General features: G+C 26.7%; 1 protein-coding gene across 1 annotated transcript; it reads left to right on the forward strand.

Moving 5' to 3' along the window:
* Positions 1-5,480: 5,480 nt before the first annotated feature.
* On the forward strand, positions 5,481-6,269 carry LOC137621130 (proliferating cell nuclear antigen-like). The gene has a single exon (XM_068351563.1). It carries the CDS (start codon positions 5,481-5,483, stop codon positions 6,267-6,269), a length of 789 nt encoding a protein of 262 aa, XP_068207664.1.
* The last annotated feature ends 14,477 nt before the right edge of the window (positions 6,270-20,746 follow it).

Raw genomic sequence — 20,746 nt, forward strand, 5'->3', positions numbered from 1 at the left:
TATCATCGATTAGATATGTATGTATATATTTATTAATCAGAGTATTTTTGTTATCAATGTTTCCTTCGTTTAGTGCTTTGTAATACATTTTAGAAAGGAATTCGTATAATAAACCATTTTTTTTATCATATCTAGAAGACTTTCTAGTGATATTTTTATTGTTCTGGTTTCTTTTCCGTTTTTTATTTTCAAGATATATATCCATATCTAAATGTGGATATATAAATTGATGATTTGCGTTTTTATCATCATTTAAGAAATTTTCAGTATCATTCTCAATAATTATAGAATCATTTTTATTAGCTTTTATAATGGTGTCGATTTGATCAAATTGAGATTGAATTTGAGCATGTTGAAGAGTTTTCCATACAATGGCTGATATATCCGTGCCGGGCTCATATAATTCCATTTTATGTATGTTTGTTTAAATAATAATATTAACTCCAAAACAGTTTGTTTGTTTATTTATTACTTTTATTTTTTTTTGTAAAGTCGGTGTGCGATTGTAATGTTTTTTCAATATCATTATTAGTATATTTATTATTCTTATATATATAAATTATGTTATTTTCTATCATTATTTATTATTTCAATTATATTTTGTTCAACATATAAGTAATTTTTCAAATCGCACTCATCTTCTGCGTAAATGATGCTTCCAAATAAAGATGGTTCTTGTTTTGGTGACTGAGACGAAAAATTTGCTATTATATACACATATATCTTCAGCAATAGCTGTGTCATAAATTTTTCCAACAAATTTAAATAATTCATTATTTCTATTTGAAAAGAAATAAAGCGTATTTATTGTAGATTTATTAATTTTTAAATTAGGGGTGTTTGTATTATTACAAAGACTGGCTATAGGTTGCTTTGTCGTGCACTTTACGGAGAAGATATTTGGACGATTATTTATATTATCAAACAAGGGACCGAGTAAATCATATAATTTGTCAATGGTATCGACACACGGAGCATAACTTTTAAATGTTGCTGTTTTATTTTGTTCTGAATTCATATTTATTGAATTTTTTAATTATTAAAAAAATGAAATTATATGACGATTTTTTGATTCAAATTCCGATAGATAATATAGACTCTAATTTGATTAAAAACTATCTTAAGAACAACCCAAATATAAAGGAATATAAAAAAAGGTTTTATTGTCGATGGCACCGAAAAATAAAATCTAGAAAGGGAAAAAAATATATAAAAAACATGGGAAACAAAAATAAAAATGCCTTCATTTATGCTGGTAATCCTATAGCAAATTAAAAATCAAATAAAAATAAACCCGTTCAACAATTTTTTTGTTTGTGTGAAAATAGATTTTGGGAAAATAAAATGTATCATGACTTAAAAAAAAAAACAATTTCCAAAATTGGTTACTTACAAAGATTTACTGAGTAATCATTATTGTTTGAATACATTTTCCAAGGAAGAATATGATTTATGTGATAATTTATCGGTAGTCAAGATAATAATAGAATATAAAAACGGGGAATTAATGATTGATAATTCAAATACTTTATGCCATTTTTGGCAACCAAATTTGGTTAATAATGTGTCTGTAATATTGCAAGTGTTTTATATTTTTGTTCGGTTTGTCTAGAGGATAATTGTCGTGCGGTTAATTCATTCGTGCATAGGTGTGGTCATATTATGTGCTTGTCTTGTGTTCAATCTAAAATAAATATTTATCCCGAAATCCCACACAAAAACCTTTTAAATGAATGTCAGTTATGCAGAAGAAAAATTATACATATTGAATAACAACAAAAAGATTTCTTATTTGCTACCCAACGTACTGCCGCTGTGAAGTTTAGTAATCATAATAAAAAGACGCGTGTATAATGATAATATTCAGAAAATAAAAAAATTCTATACAATTCACCCCAATTTTTTTATTGTTCATATTTAAAAAATAACGAAACAACACATCAACTTTATAAAAAATGAATATAAAACAAATGGATAATAATTTATTAAATCATATATCATCAAAAATTCAAAAATCCCATTATAACCTTCCAGGGCTTGCTTATAATTCTTTGGAGTTAACATTTTGTTGTAGGTATTTGGATAAGGAAATATTAAACAGCACGAGTTTATCACCATTTTATGGGCAAAGAAATCCTCTATTGAAAACATCTACATTTTTTAATATTTTTCGATATATAATAGACAACATAAAACTTGTTTTACAGGAGTCGGGTGATATTAGACCATTTGAACCATATTTCGATAAACTTAAATATAATCCAATTGAAGATATTTATGAGGCCTTGGGTTTTATTTATTACTTAGACGCACATGAAAATTATATCAACGATACAAAAGAATTTAATGGTGTAGTGGAAAAATATCCAACGGAGGATGAAAAAACATTTTCCGGTAGTAGAACGGAATATTTAATTAAAAAATTAGATTTAGATAGGTGGAAAAAAACAAGAAAAAAAGCTAAGATTTTTTCTATAGACACCGAAAAAAATAAACACATTGGCAATATATATAAATTGTTCAATGGATTAATAGATACTATTATAAGGCATAACAGTTATGATCAAAATTTATGGGATTACACCAGTGATGCATATAATGACATAAAAGAGAAAGGGGCTGTAATTATTGAAGCCATATATGCTGGCCTTGTAACTAACAACGATGTTACTCAAATTTCACAAATTCTTGAGAAAGAATTATCGATAGTGTCATCCCCAAATCAAATAGCTGCACTCATTTACATAACTATTTTTTCATATAGGATTTTGTATTTTAGTTATATAAGATCGTCAAAATTTACTTAAAGATGAAAATGTCTAATATTTTATTTGAGCAATCACAATTTTCATTCTTGGTGTATTAATTATTTTTATACACAAGTTGACAGTACATTGGTAAATAATCTGGCCAAATTATAAAATCGTCATTTCGAATTTTATTGCCTAATTCTAATACAAATTTTAAACACAAACAAAAAAATATTCAAAGTTATATTTATTTCAGCATGTTTTTGTAATTCTTTGCGGAATATGATAGGAATCTGATATTTCATAAAATCTAAGCGCGAGATAACATTTAAACACGTGTTTTCAAGATTTGGAAAATAATGTTTTTGATTCTCATTAATCTTATTAAATATTTTATCTCTATCAATAATACCCTTCGGATATGCTAGAATTATCCTTTTAAAAATTTCTATATCTTAATAAAAAATAGGAAATGAAAATAAGAATATCTTAATCTAAAAATTATTTGACTGTATATAAAAAGATAATACATTTTTTCTTTATTTCGTAGTCTAATAATCAATAAAATATCATTGTTTGAAATATGGAGACCATAAAGTCTATCTATACTCTTAATTTCTAATGACATTTTAACAAAAAAATTATAATCTGATAATTTCAAATCCTTTTTTATCCAATTATCACTTCCATAGTAAGGTAAAACAGTATAAAATGATGTGGTCTCTTTTTTTTCGATGGGAGTAGTCATGATACACCTTTCATATGTTATGGGTATAACATACTTATTATATTTTGAAAATTCACTATCCGTAAAAGGTAAAGATCGAGGGGATGTACTATTCAAGTCATTAAAATAATCCTTTAAGAAACGTTCCATATCGATGGTTGTTTCTATTCTTGGAACAAATGATTTAAAATTTAGATGGCCGCTATCCATTTTGTTAATATATAAGATTTTGATCACTTTATTAAATTTTATCAAATAACAATTTCAAAACATAAAGAAACTATCTTTTGAATAAATACGTGTGTATATATAATATTAATATTCATACTAAAAAATATTATTGTTTATTATTATTATTATTATTATTATTATTATTATTATCATTATTATTATTATTATTATTAACAGTGTAATTATTCAATTGTTTAAGAATTTTCTCAAAATATTGTTTTATGGAAGTAAATAGAAAAAGTGTGATATAGTATAAATAATATGTTAAAATTTATCACGTTTAATAAAAAAAAAAAAAATGATAAAACGTGGGTTGAAATGAATTAAATCCAAGAGTTAGTCACATTAAAAATATGACTAGTAATAAATATTAAATATTTCATGGAGTAAATGAGGTACATAAAAAACCCACCCACTCACTCCTAGCCCCCCTATCCGCCCATTCTCGGCCCCCCTAAACAATAAAAAGAGTGGCGATTAAAGCTAGTTGGTTAGTAAAGCACGCCGCAGCCATGGCTGAGGACGCAAATCAACTCTTTGTAGATATATTTATAAAAACCGTTACAACCAACGACAAAGCTGTAAACCCAGTTTTAGATAGTGACTGTATCTTTAATCTTTTGAAAATTCTTTATCCAGCGGCAACTGAAAACACTTTAAGTTTGTTAAAAGTAAACGGACTCAAGGAAATATTATCAAATATATCACCATTTTCATCGTTTTCATATAAAAATATAGGACTTTGTCTCGTTCCAATTTATGAAAAAGATAAGATTAATAAAGAATATATGAAATCAATACAGAAGGATTTTTCGAACTTTACGATTAAAACTATCCCACAATCTCCAAACGAACACAATCAAATAAATGAATGGGCTAAATCTTGTGGGTGGGTTTATCAAAATAACAACAACAACAACAACAACAACAACATGAATAATGAAAATTTTGTTGGAAATATCGAAAATCTAACTAGAATTTATTTTATGACAAAGTCAAAATATTTTGGTGAATGGGTATATATTTCTAAAATTTTGATACTGAATTGAGAGATTTTCATGACGGGCCTAATAAAACAAGGAAAATACTCACGATGAAAAGATGTGAGATAGTATCCCTTAAAAATTACGCTGATACATTTGGTAGTCTTATTTGTAATGTTTATGAGCTCCCCTATAAAAATAACGATATGAATATGATAGTCATTTTACCAGATAAGATTTGTTCTAAACATGAATTATTAAATCAAGTGATTACTAATTATAATAAAAACAATATTCATGAAAAACTGAAGAAAATTAACAAAAAAATAAACTTTACGCGTATATTTATGCCAAAATTTCATATTAATAACAGTTTTATACTAAATGACACTTTTATAGGAATACCAAAATTAGCTCCTTTGGTACAAAATGCCGATTTGAGAGGAATTTTACGAGAAACCGAGAAGACGCGGCCACGGCCCGTTAATACCATTATTGAAACTTGTATTTATATTAATAATAATGAAAATGGAACTGAAATGGACGCACAAGCAAATGCCTGCTGTATGGATGGTGGACCTAATTATTATAAGCCTTTGAATTTGAATAAACCCTTTGTTTACAATATTCACGATACTTAGTCTGGAAGAATAGGCATTTTGGGAATTTTCACATAAATGTAAAAAAAAAAAAAATAAAAAATTATTAGGGTTATTTTCCCTAGCTTTTATATTTATAGTATTACTAATATTTATAAATGTGCGTCGATATTCGCACAAATTCTTTACAATGTTTGAAGCCCGCCTCGTTCGAAGCAGCATTCTCAATAAAGCTGCCAATGCCATCAAGGAGTTGTTAAATGAGGCGACATGGGTCTGTACAGAATCTGGCATTCAACTACAGGCCATAGATACCAGCCACGTTCCTCTGGTATCTCCTAATCTACTAGCCGAGGGTTTTGATGAATACAAATGCGATCGCAATCTAGTCATGGGAATAAACATCTCCGTTATGTCCAAAATATTAAAGTGTGCTACGGATGATGATGATGTTGTAACAATAAAGGCCAAAGACAATGCGGACACGATCGCATTTATCTTTGAATCTCGCAGTCAACAAATAAATTCTAAGTATATAATGAAATTAATTAATTTAGATCAAGAATATTTAAATATTCTTGATATTAATCACAATTGCATAATTAGAATGCCATCAAATGAATTTTCCCTTATCTGCAGAGATCTTAGTCAATTTGGAGATTCCATAAACATTGCTTGCATTAATGATTGTGTGAAATTTTCAACAGCCGGTGATATTGGCACTGCAAATATAAAATTTACAAAAACGTCTAGTGTCGATAACAAAGAAAGGCCCGTAGAAGTTGAGGTACAAGAACCCATCAAGATGACCTTTTCGTGTAGATACCTTAATTTGTTTACCAAAGCTACTGCCTTTTCTCCTAGGGTATCTCTTTTCATGTCCCTTAATATGCCTATGGTTGTGGAATATAGAATTGAAGGCGTTGGCAACATTCGCTATTTTTTGGCTCCAAAAATAGAGGAAGAAAATAATAGCTAGATATTATTTTTGTAAATTGCTTTAACAACCGTTGTTATTCGTTATTCCCACACTGTATTAGTGTAGTTATGTTTCGTATAAGTGTTTGACCAGTAAATTTATTTGTATATTAATAATAATTTTATTAAATTATTTCTATATATAGATTATTGGGTTTTAAATATGGAATAATTTAGTTTTCCTATATCTATTTTATATCTTTTTTATTAATTTTATTAAATTTATAAGAAGGGACGCTTGGAACATATGACTATGAAAAATAATAAGAAAATAAAAATTAATTAATAATTATAAAACTAAAGATAGATCAATTTATTTAAAAAAATAATCAGAAGATATGAGCATGTTGTTGGGGTGCTATGACCAAGAGATATTTAATGATTATTATCCAAACAATATCTTTACTCATCCAAATTTTAAGCAAATTTACGAAAGAAAAGACATTGCAGAAGAATATCACGTTCATCAAAATTTACTTTTTCAGTGTACAAATCAAATGTCTTATAAAAAAGAAATGCTACCCAATAAACAACAAAACTTTTTATCATACGAACATTTTGAAATATTACCAGGAGAAATAGACCAATTGTATGGATATATATTTGTTGTCGTTAATCAAAATCAATATTATCCATGTAGAACATGTTTAAGAGTTGATAAAAAGCAGCAATATATGCCCTTGTATATTGAGTTTGTAGATAAAATTGGACCCCCCTATAACATTCCCGATAAAATGTTTATAACTGAGAATTTTGAAACGTTTTTTTATAATGCACTATTTAGAATTTTTTCTTGTGAACTTTGTGATTTTTTAAAGAAATATGATGATATTGATGTAAATAAATATTTTCCCGATAATGACGAGGGATTTGCAAGTGAAACTTCAGACGAAGGATATAATAGCGATGAAATGAGAAATGAAGGAGATGGGGTTATATGACAGAAGAAAAATAAATGTATTGGTGGGGGGGGGGGGAGGGGAACCATTATTCCAATATCATCATGAATTAAACATTTTAAACGCCAAAATTTGAGGAACAGAGAAAAGGGGCGTCATTACAATACCAGTGAAAATAAAAAAAAAAAGTATTATGACACTCCTTGAAACTGACGGATATCATCTTTTCAGTTATTATCATGAAAAAATTTGCCGAGTGTATGAAAATAAATGATAAAAAAATAAATATATAGGTGTTGATAATAAACCTAATCCAGTATATATAAAAATAAACAAATTGAGAAAGAAACACAAATCCTTTTATTTCATATTCATTCCCTCTTATTCATTATCTGCCATCCTATCTAATAGACAATGATACAGTCTACAAATTGGCACAAGATATGGTATTAGTTGACCCTAATAGCTATTATCAGACAAAATAATAATTGTAAACACAAAGAACAAAATTGCATAGAGTAGTTAGAAATATCTTCCTCACATTTAAATAAAAAAAAAATAAAGAATGTAAGTTATACTAAAAGACAAAAAAAATCAATCGCACATAATATATTTATATATAAAAAAAAATGATAATTATGTTTGCCACGTAATAGCAGTAACATATGCAGTTATATATTGTGTTTTGTACTCTCTATAGCATTCCCCACAAAAAGGTGTTTATAAACAAAAATTTTACAACACTTTATTTTACATTGTTATGAAATCTATGATTTTTTCTAAAAATACGATGACATTGATGTAAATAAATATCTTCCTATTTCTATGAAACGAAAATTATAATTAGCCAATGTTATTTGAATTGAATCCAAGTATAAAAGGGGAAAGTATTCACCAAAGCTAACCATTTGTTCTAGGGATGGATTTAGCCAACATAAATAATGAGGACGAGGGATTCACAAGTGAAACTTCAGACGAAGGATATAATAGCGATGAAATGAAAAACGAAGAAGGTCGTTATAGGACAGAAGAACTTGAAATGGACGATGAATATTATTATAGGCATAGAATGAACATGGAAAAGATATTGGTGGAAAGACAGGAACCATTATTCCAGGATCATCATCAGCAGAGAAAAAAAAGTGTCAGTACAATAAAAAAAAAAAACGCCTGAGTTTTTTGTAACGAAATTCACAAAAAACGTTTGTTTTATATTTAAACAACAAATAAAACTCTCATAGCTATCATCTTTTAATTATCACCATAAAAAATTGACTGAGTGTATAAAAATAAATGATAAACGTCTATATAAAATATACATAAAAGTTGATAAGTATTCCAATACAGCATATATAAAATTTATAAACAACCACTATAATGCTGTATGTAGTACTATTATCGTGGTCGTTTGGTAGTATTTCTAATAATGAATTGTTTACGGCTGAGAATATTTAAACATTTTTCCCGTTCGGCCTCTTTTGGAATTTGTTTAAATAAAATGTATAGAATCATAGAAAAAAAGGAAAATGTCAGTCAATGTATTTAGATTTTTAAATGATTGGTTGCATATGATATATAAATAAACTATCTATATCCAAAAAGTGATAATAGAATAAAATAGACTATATTGTTTTGTATATTTGGTGAATAATAAATAATGTAATATATGAATATGAAATTTTTGTTTATCTGATAGAATGAATATATAACTACCAATATTATATTGTTTACTTGTTTAGATATATAAAATATAATAATGTTTCCCATTTGGGAAGATTATAAAATTCATGGGTTGAATGAAAATTTACATCATCTACAAAATATAACAAGAAAATATATACTACGCGAAGAGACCGTGTTTCCAAATGACAAGATTGACCATTAAAAATTTGAATAGGATTAATAGATATGAAGCCTCATAACCATCGAAATTCATCGACAATTAATTTACCCACGGGTTTTTGGGGCCGTTTCACCCCAGGAAGTCCTTCTTGGACTTGTATGTCCTAATGAAAGTACAAATAAATATTATAAACAAATATTTTATTGGTCTGTAGCAAATCCAATGTGTGAATTATACAACAAATTTAATATGTCTATTTCACAACAAGGTATTGATTTAAGTAATCCCATATCAGCTTTAGGTGAACTTATTACGCCATGCAGAAATAAGAATATTTGGTTTTTTAAGAATGAATTAATTAATTGTCAAAAACTGAAGATATTTATAAAACTAACCACTACAGATATGATCGAGATATTAAAAAACTGTCCTGATCCTAGTATAAGTTTAAATTCCAATAATTATCTTATTGATGCACCCGAAAAATTTGTACAAAAAATAAATGAATTGAGAAAGAAACACGAATCGTTTGATTTCATATTCATTTTATTCATTATCTACCCTCGTATCTAATAGACGATAATGCAGTTTATAAATTGGCACAATATATTGTATTAGTTGATTCTAATTGCTTTTATCAGAAAAAATAACCGCAAGCACAAAAAACAAAATTGCATAGAGCATTATTAAATATGAAGAATATATTTCATGTCGTACAAATAAAAGTGGAATACCAGAATATTTTTTCATACACAATATTCCACATAAATGTAAGAAATATAACGAGAATAATCTAATAATTTATGAAGTTATTTATTCAATAAATGAAGGCTTGGGTATAATTAACTTCATCTAGAAATATCCTCCTCACAAATAAACAAAAAATAAAGAATATGGATTATATTAATAAAGTAAAAACAAAAAAAACAGTCGCACATATAATATTTATATATCATAAAAAAACGATAATTATTTTTGTCGCATAAAATTAATTAATTGGTTAATTTTATCTGCAAAGGATTATATATATATATATATATATATATATATATATATATATATATATATATATATAGATATCAATCACTTACCACTATCGCACCTCCTTTTTCTTCCTGTTTTTCAAAAGAACAAGCAAATAAATGTACGTAGTGTAACGATATCTCTTCCCCCTTTTTTACTTGGTCTCGTTGTGGGTACAGCGAGAAACTATTTTTGTGTATACATTATACCCACCGACTTTAGCTTTTACTGTTATACTTTTTTTTTGTTTATATGGCTATTGGTTAGTTTAAAAAATAAAAGACCACCAATTTATATGTTAACTAACCAACTACAACCTTTTCTCTAATTAGGCTAAACTATGTTAATTGGTTTGTTGGTTAAAAACGACACAAAACATTTTTTTAAAAGCATTTTTATGTCATAGATAATTACACCTTTTTTTATTCATATCATTCACCAATCTTTTAGATAATCTATATACATTATTGTCGGCATCCAAAAATATATTATTTTTTTCATCATATTGAAGATCTACTGTCAATAAATCTTTTTCCTTAATTTTGATTATTGTATCTTTATTTATTACAATTATGCCATCATATGAAACGAGCCTTTTAAATTCTAACAAATTTTTATGATGTGACATAATAGCGGTATGGAAAAAAAAGTAAGTTGGTTGGTTATTATACTTTTTTGTGAAAGTTATTTATTATTATTATTATTATTATTAATGATAAAAATGGAAAATTATATATATTTTATGGCAACAGCAATATATAAGGGGGCCAACTCCGTTGTTTGAAAGTAAAATAGAACACGGCTTAGGATACTCTCCTACAACTATTACTTGGCTTGCCCATTTTAATAGAAATTAACAATGGATAAATTTATTACACACGAGGATAAGAAATATATGAGTTTACAGTTAACTGATGCGAGGGAAAATCGAGGAGATGTTTATTTTGCAGTAGATTATAAAGATAATTATATAAAGGGAATGAAATTGATCAGAAAAAATCATAAACCTAATTTATCCAGTCCACAGGATTTACAATTGTTTCTGCTTTATGAAAATATTCCTCGAAATAATTTTCTAAATTTTCATATTTACATAAATAATATCATGTCTAACAGAGATACGGCCATTCAGATTAAAGAATATGCTGGAGTAAATTGTGACGACTGGTTAATAACTAGAAAACACACATCGTATATGCTTTCCAGACTAATTTCCAATGATAATCAGTTACAAATTAAAATTTGTGAAAATTCTCAGCCCAGAGAAATAATTAATAATGACGATCTAATGGAAAGAGTGAATCCTACCGCTGTATTGGTGTTTAATATATCGGCTGGTAATTGTACAACTCCGCACGTAGAAGCATTAAAAGTTTTAACAGATTCTTGTTTAGATGAGGTAGACCAAGGAAATAGTATTATTGCTTCAAAAACTGAATTAGCTTTGGGTGGAAAGACTGGCCAAAATTTTAAACGTGTAAATTATAAACAAGACGATAATACAGATACTTTGTACAAAATACATATATATGCTACAAGGGACGGTGATGCTTTTGAAAAACTTGGGTGCATAAGATCTGTGTAAAAATTAATTTAAATAAAAAAAAACTCGAATTATTTTCATTGTCCTTATACAAAGACCACATATGATAATGTTTTAGTGTGATTATTTATATTTTTTTCCTTGTTATATATTAAGACATTTAACTAAACCCAAAAGGTAAAACCTTTTCAATCTCTCTTTTAACTTTTATATTATTAGTAGTAGGGGGAATGAATACCGGGGGTGGAGGAACATCCATCTTGTCTAATAATTCACTAATTGATACCAACAAAGATTGTATCGTATCAGGACTAATAAATTTTATTTTATCAGTATTATTTTGAGTTGTTGGTTGGGATGATGACAAAAAACTTTTATCAAAATTTATACAATCCTCCATCATAATATCTTGTTGCTGTTGCGTTTCTGGTATTGCATTTGGATTTGAAGGAATTTCATCATTAATTTCATAATTTAATGTAGGAATTGAAGTAGCTATTCTATTTTGAAAAACATGGTTTATATCTTTTGAATCTATTTTATTCATATAGGGATAACTATCATTTTGAGTATATGGATGAAATATTGGAATGATATCTATTTCATCGACTTGTGATAAAGAAGATGGTGGGGTTGACAACCCCAATTGATCCTCCATTTTTTAACTGCACGAGTTTTTTTCGTTTCAAATCATTTTCATATATTGCTATTGTATTATCATCATCATTAATTCTCCTTTTATTTATAACAGAAATCTTTTCATCGTTTATCATTATATCTTTTTCCTTGAGTCCGTGAAAAACGGCGGTTTTGTGAATTTCTAGGCCGTCTTTGTATATATCATCACAAATTAATAATTCATCATCAATAAGAGATGTATGATAGTGTTTTGATCAAAATATTATGGCATCTGATACGGATGATATATTTATATATTTAAGTATATTCAAATATAATAACAGATAAGATATACGTTCATAGGTAATTAGATATTCGGGGTCTTCTTCTAAATTACAAGAAGTGATTATGAAATGAACTATATGTCCCGGGTGAATACATATCTGTGGATTTTTGTATATTTTGAGTTATTTTCAATTCGCCAACAAATAAGGAGTCATACAAATATAACGGAGAATTTATTGTACAGTGACACATAGCGTGTAAAAACAATGCAGCCATTCCAACTTGGAATTTATTATCATAATCATTATACGATGAAAGTTTAGGGAAATGAGCCATTTTTAAAATTCACAGGAAGAGTAGAATCAAATCGAGAACGAAAAGACATGAATCTTAATCTTGATAATAAAGCTGAACACTGCTCGGAGAATTGAGGTTTATTGTTACCAAATATTAATATGGTCGATGTGAGTTTAACGTTATTACCTGATTCATAATTTGATCGAATAAATATACGAGAACTACCAGTTATTTGATTAATCAATTGTCTATTAAATGGTTTATTGGTAATTTCATCCATATACCAAAACTTTGCAAAATTTGAGCTTTTGGATAGGTCGTGATATCGATCTATTGTTGAAGAGTGATTCATAGTATGTGACGATAAAATTCCAGCATGATTACCAAGAACAGATAATACTTGGTTTAAAAATGTAGTTTCTCCTGAATTAGTTTCTCCTAGAAAAAAATGAAGGTGTTTATTTTTTAAACTAACATCATGACAAATAGCCCGCAATATCAATTTTAATACGTATGTCAAGGACGATATATCATAACTAAGTGTTTGTAATAATGAAATACAAGTAAAAGTTAAACAGCAATTACATTCTACAATATTCATAGACTCTGTGGGAATATCTTTAAGAAAACTGGATCCACTTGGGTGTATTTTTTATATACGCTCATAACAAATAGCTAAAGTCTCTATAGGATATTGCAGTGTTTTTTTTTTTTGTTCTTGTGGGGGAGTTTTCAGATAAATATCTATCATTTTTAAAATATCATGGTTTTTGTTTTCGGGTAATAGTTTTACAATATCCATCATGTCACTATAACTATTATCTATTTGTTTCAAAATAAAATATTTGGTTAGTTTAATTAACTCTATAGTTTCTTTTTTCTACACAACTCGTTTGTTAGATATAAATGCAATTCTCTTTTAGACATATTTGCAAATTTTCTTTTTTTGGCCATCAAAATTTCTGATGAACATAAAATATTTCCCCCATCACCAAAAAAATGACCATGTACCGTGCTTTGTTTAATTTGATCTTGAATTGAAGAACATTCGGTTTGTGAATGATTATCGATGGATTTTCTTTCAACTTGTAAAATTTTTAGCCTTTCGTAATTTTCAATTTTTTCTTCTTCTGATATACTGCTTATGACATTCTGAACAATAGGAAAAAATTGTTTATGTAAAAATTTACATTTAGGAATATGTTCCATTACGTCATTTAAATAATCATCTATGATGCCCTGCTCTTTCTCCCCGTTTTCATGGCTATTTGAATTATTCTTCAGATAATTACTGTAATTGACTGAAAAATTATTTTCTTCGTCATCTATATAGTACATCGGTATTGGTTTTAAGAGAACCAAAGAATCGCTCCCATTTAAACTTAATCCAATTAAAATGTATCTGTCTTCGAAAAGTTTGAGAAATGTTGGTGACAAGCTGTATATTTTACTTCCATTCCAAAAAGCTTCAATTTTGCTTATAATTTGATTTATTATAGATCCAGTATTTTATTAGTTGTACAATGAATACGATTACAAAATATTATACTTTCTTCTTTCGTCGATAATTCTATATTCAATTTATTATTATTATTATTATTATTATTATTATTATTATTATTATTATTATTATTATTATTATTATTATTCATTTTCTTCTTCAAGTTTTCATTATATTTTTTCTTTTTGGTGGCGATAAAATTTGATATATGACTTCGTATGTTAGCGATATAATATATTTCTAGTATATGGAGTGGTATAGAAGCCACAGAAAGAGATAATATCGAACTTTTTTTCCATCTGAATTCGTCCCAAATTACCAATTTACCATTATTTATATTATTATTAATAGTTCCAGTTTTATTATTTTGTTTGCTTCGATTGTTTTTATTTTTGTTGGTTATACTTTTGTTATTACCCTTACCCCTCCCCCCTTCATTAAAGCTACTGCAATTGCCAAGTAATATTATTGGCTGATAAATTGCTAATAATTCATATAATATAGATTCATTCTTGACTAATAATATCGCAGCAATAATAATGTTGGGATAACGATATTTCTTGATGCTCCTAGGATTGTAAAAGTTTGAGGTATATTGAAATGTTTGATTATTTGAGAATCTATTTCATCATTGAACCTACCTTTGTGGTTGTCATCACTATCAAGTTCGTTTTCATCATAAGTTTGTGTTTGAGATATATTATATTTTTTAATAATACTTATTGCCTCCTCAATTTCCATAATGTTTTCAATCATTAATAGATGTTTGATACATAAGATTACCCAAGATTTCATAGAGTCATCTAAATTTAATAAGTTTGGAAATCTGATATATTTGTAATTTAAATGGTAATAAATTTGTAAAAATTCTTCAATGATAATTCTACTATTTTGAGTATTGTAAGTTATAATAATTTTAATCCATTCTAATAATAACAATAAATGTGATTTTAAATCATCAGATTGTTTTAATAATAAAAAGTATATTGACACGAGGAAATGTATTGTGTGTCTCAGTTTTTCGCGATCATGTAATTGCAAAACGTGTTCTAAATTATAAGGAAAGAGTAAGTCGTTTTCGAAAAGTGTGGCGTTTGTAACATTATTATTATACGGGTTTGTTTTTATCGTAATTAGAAACTCTTCATCGGTTTTGTATTCATATATTTGAAAATCATCACCAATAATGGTATTTAAAAAACATGTATTATAAAAACCTTTTAATATACTATAATTTGGTATATCTAATATGAATATATTCCAACGGGTTTCTTTTTGATGATTATTATATGTAATGTCTTTGTCATTATATATACAATTCAAAACTATTGGATAGTTTGATATATTTGAATGTGGTATATCTTGAAATTTCACTACATTAAAATTAGGAAATATGCTCTTATATATTTTAAATCGGATATTAGAATTTGTTCTATCGACGAGATATCCAACGTGGGTATACAAATGCATACTTGAACTTGAACAATTTGGTAAAAACCAAGAATTTAAATCTTCTTTATTGTTGTGCCACCTAATAAGGTTAAATGTCCTTTCCATGCATTATTTTTATTATAAATATTAGTACTTTCTTCTCTCTTCCAATCCGGAATGTTATTATCAATTTCACGTATACTAAATATATTTTCATTTTCTATAAAACTTTGTATGATTTCTTCTTCGTGCTCTAATGAGGAATTCAAGTTGTCATTATGAAGAAATAAATTTAAGGAATAAAGTTTTGTATGCTTTAATATGGGCTTAAAAATATTAAACAAATCAAAAGCACTATCCAAATCAGCAATTAAAGGACTCTCAGATATAAAGGTCCCGTCCTTGTAGCAACTATAAGGCAAATATGTGCAATCTATTTCATTTACATTTAAATTAGAATCTCCATATTTTGCTGATCCGAAGGCACTATAATTGGCCGTTGGATAAAAAAAAAACTATGGTTTTCTATGGCTGCATGTAACATATCATAAAGACAAATTAAATCATGATATCTCATTATCAATGAAGGAATTTCAATATGAAATCCATTACTAAAACTTTTGCCCTTTCCTAGTATATATATAGAAAAGTTAATTATACCTAAGCCTTAAGTTATTAAATATAGAACTTCATAGATTAGATTATTCTCGTTATATTTTTTACATTTATGTCGAATATTATGTATGAAAAAATATTCCGGCGTTCTAGTTATATTTTTACAATATGAAATATATTCTTCCACATTTAATAGTGTATTACTTTCAAATTTAAGTTCAGAGCCCTTTAAATCAAAATCTAAAAAAAAATGTTGTGAATCAAGAAATTTCTTTGAATCGAAATAGACCCGTATAAGCCCCGAGAAACAAAATGATGATCTCGTATAAATTCATGTATTTTATTTCTTAGGTTATTTATACCTAGACAATAGACACTTCCGCACCTATTTTGATATATTCCAAAAAAATTTAACGGAATATATGTTTCATTGCATTTTTTTGTGTTTTTGTTTTGAATGATAATTCCGTTATACATTAAATCTGATGAAGTCATGGATTCATATAAAGAATTAGAATCATTAACTCTTGCTTTGCGTTCATGAATTTGAATATTTTGTTGTCGGTTTTGATTATTGTCATCATTACCATATTGCGAAATTAAAGTCTGGGTATACATGATAAAAGTAACAATAAAATAAAATTTTAGGGTATACTATATATATATATATATATATATATATATATATATATATATATATATATATATATATATATATATATATATATATATATATATATATATATTTACATAATTAATTTTGAATTCATTCATTCATTTTATTTAGTTTTTTTAATATATATAAGGGATTTACGTGGTGTCCTTTGGTAATCAATGACTATATATGCACTAAAAAAGAATATACTCAGATTCATAACTAACTGTATACTGTGTAAAATATAAAATACGATTTTATCTATATAATTGTCATAAGAAGCAGCAAAAAAATGAATTATTGTTACAAAAATCAAATATATTGATAATATCATACACATTCGTATAAATGCATAAACAAATTCCATTTTTTAAATTTACAATTTATGATTCATATTTTTTTATAGCTATATATAACTATATATATTTATTTACTTAGTAATAGTTTATTTTGATTTAAGATTATGAAATCTTTGTATTTTGGCGATAATGACGAAGAAAGTAGATATTTGATAAATGAAAATAACGTAATAATAAATGATGACGAGGAAAATAATCTTTGGTTCAAAACAAGACTAAAAAAAATACTAAACTATACACAAAAGTCTTATGTTGAGTTTATTTTTATCAAAGAAATCAATGATTCATTTCAGGCTTCAAAAACATTTATTATAATAATCTAAAGCGTAAAATATTTCCCTGTAAATCTTAATTTGATAATTATATTTCTTCGTTTCAAAGAGGATAAAATATATCTTTTTAAACACAATTTTGTGGTTACATATACACCAACAATACAAAAATTTAACAAAGTACGCTGCTAGCTAACTTGCAATATAGAAATAAATAATCATGAGCATTCTTTTTTCAGATAACGTTTCAACCCTTTCAGACAATATTGAAGGTGATGAACTCGAGGAACAGGAAATTAGGATAATCGATAATGAGAGTAACAGTTATGAAGACAATAAAATTTTTGATTCTACTGATGTTTATCATAACTGGCAAAATCACCCGTTAAATTATAATACAAATAATTTTTCATTTACACAAACATTAAACAATTCAAATGTGTATGTAAGAAAATCTATTTATTTGGGGATCAATTAAATGATCCAAATGTCAACATTTCTCTTATTTTAGATTATTTAAGACATTTATGCATTGTTTAATAGAACCAATGAAATGAATGCAGAAAGGGCCTTTATGCTTTTATATGTACAATTATCTAAATATAATATAGTAGGAATAAATGTTCAAAGTTACAGGGCTGTATCACTCAATCGGGGGGGGGTGTTATCAAAATTTTTTATAATAATATTGAGGATAAGGTTTATACTTTACGTATCCCTGTTCCTATTCATTCTATACCATACAATAATGTTAAAGAACACATTGAAAGATTTTTAAATGAATCGAATAACTTTTAATCACATAACGAGCCTTTAGAAGAAATATTTGATGCATTACCTAATGATAGTACTGAATATCCAAAAATGGAAGAAGATAAATCCCTTGGCTGGGAAAGTTATCCCGAGGAATATTACTTTGAATTTGTTTATGATAAATCATTGGATATATATTATAGAAGATGTTTACATTTTGGTGACAATTTATGTCAATTTTTTTATTCTCAATATACGAAACATCCAAAACTCAGAATGAAATTGAATCGAGTTTTTGAAATGTTACAAAAATATAATCATCACTATGTTTTACATAATGTGTTAATTGAACATAATATTATAAAAGTTAATTTCCCAAAAAATGAGGTTACACAGTTGTCTTTTGATTATAAAATAAAAAAAATGTATTAACAGTATATGATATTACTAATGCAAATATAAAACTACAATATAACTATGAACCAACGATTGTTACTTATAGATACTGAGATTTATTTGATTGAATATTTTTTATTAGAATTAAAAAATACAAACGATGAATATTCACCGATCATTTATAATTGTTTGTCTTATCCTTTCCATTATCCTCATTATGTACTATTTAGCTGAAATATTTATAAATCCAGTGGGAATAAGATTTATGGGAGCAAAATATAATATAATTATTAAGGTCATCCAATTAATATTGATATCACCTATTTTTATTGGTACAATTTACTATTTAATAAGAGATAGAAAAAATGTAGAAAATAATAACTATAATGATGGTCTGATGAATAAAGAGGAATTTTTCCCTACTTTCATAAATCCTATTTACGAAAACACAGAAAACGAAAACACAATTGAATATATATCTCATAATGATCGAGCGTTATTAAGATAATTGATTAATTATAGTATGAGAATACAACGAATATTTCTAATACAACTTTTCAATATTGGATAGAAAAATTAATTAAATAATTAATTCATCACACTTATTATTAACCAATAATAAATATATTATATTATATACTGTAGTATTTCTCGTAATTATTGCTTTTATGTTCTATTTGGATTATCATTTTAAGGTTAGAGGCATTACAAAAATTTCCGGAATGAAATAATTAGATTTAATCATTTTTCTCTTTTTAATATTCTTTTGTGTTGTTTTTATTTGTTTGGTGTTTTAACAGAAAACTTAAGAATAATGATTCTTATCATCATATCCAATTGTTTTTAGTTTATATAATAGAATTATCTTTTTTTTCTTTTTAATTTTCTTCTAATTCTACAATATTATTATTAATTATTATTATATTCTAGTATTATTATTTTTTTTCCAAAATTTTTAATGTTTATATACTGTATATTACAAATGGTTTAACTTCTATTATTATCAATATAATTAGAAAATTCAAGTACCAAAAATATTAAATGAAAGAAATTATTTTTTTTTTATTATATTTTCATGTGGTAAAATTTTTTTTAATAATTCAAATTATAGATTTGGCGATAATATTTATGTGATGCATATATAAATGGAAGGGCGGCAAAGTTGACTTGAGTATAATAGCACTGTTTTCTATCATAAACACACGTCTGCGATTTGCTACTGCCGTTATACTTTTTTGTGAAGTAATTTAGAGAAAAAAAAAATTAGGCCAACCAACCATGAACACCCACAACCACATCGAGTTAATGGATTTGGGCCAAATCAATTTAAATGCAAAATTATGCATCTTAAAAGAAGACGAAGATAATCCTCATTATTTTTTAAAGTTACCATCATTAGATTTAAATGATTTAGAAGACGTATGCAATATAGCAATGATTGATGTATCAGGTTCTATGTGCTCGTCTTGGGAAAATCTTATGAGTGGATGGAATAATCATATAGCTCCGAAACTTTTCGGAACTACTCACGTATACACCTTTGCGAGCAATGTAAAAAAAAGACCAGAATGTGGAATTAAACGATAGTTATTTTGATAGGGGAATGACAAACCTTACAGGCACCCTCTCTACAATCCAAACTGAAATATATCAATGTAGAGAAAAGAATATAAATGTTTTGTTAGTTACAGATGGACACCATACCGAATCGTATATAGACACTCCTGAATTTATTATTAAAGGCATGAAACTTCCCGAAGAAAAAATGTGCAATGTTTTCATTTTTGGTATTGGTGGCAATTTTCCAGTTCAATATAGCATAGACATAAGTTCAAAATTACATAATGGTCACGAGAATATACCTTCATTGTTTTGGGCTAAAAACGACCATGAGATACAGGAAGTGATAAAGAATATTGGTCATGGACTTTTTCAGAGCAATCATTCCTCTGTGGTAAGTTTAAATATACCGGGATTTTTGTTGCCGG

The sequence above is a fragment of the Palaemon carinicauda genome, chromosome 2 (genome assembly GCF_036898095.1).
Source record: "Palaemon carinicauda isolate YSFRI2023 chromosome 2, ASM3689809v2, whole genome shotgun sequence".
NCBI classification, from domain to species: Eukaryota; Metazoa; Arthropoda; class Malacostraca; order Decapoda; family Palaemonidae; genus Palaemon; species Palaemon carinicauda.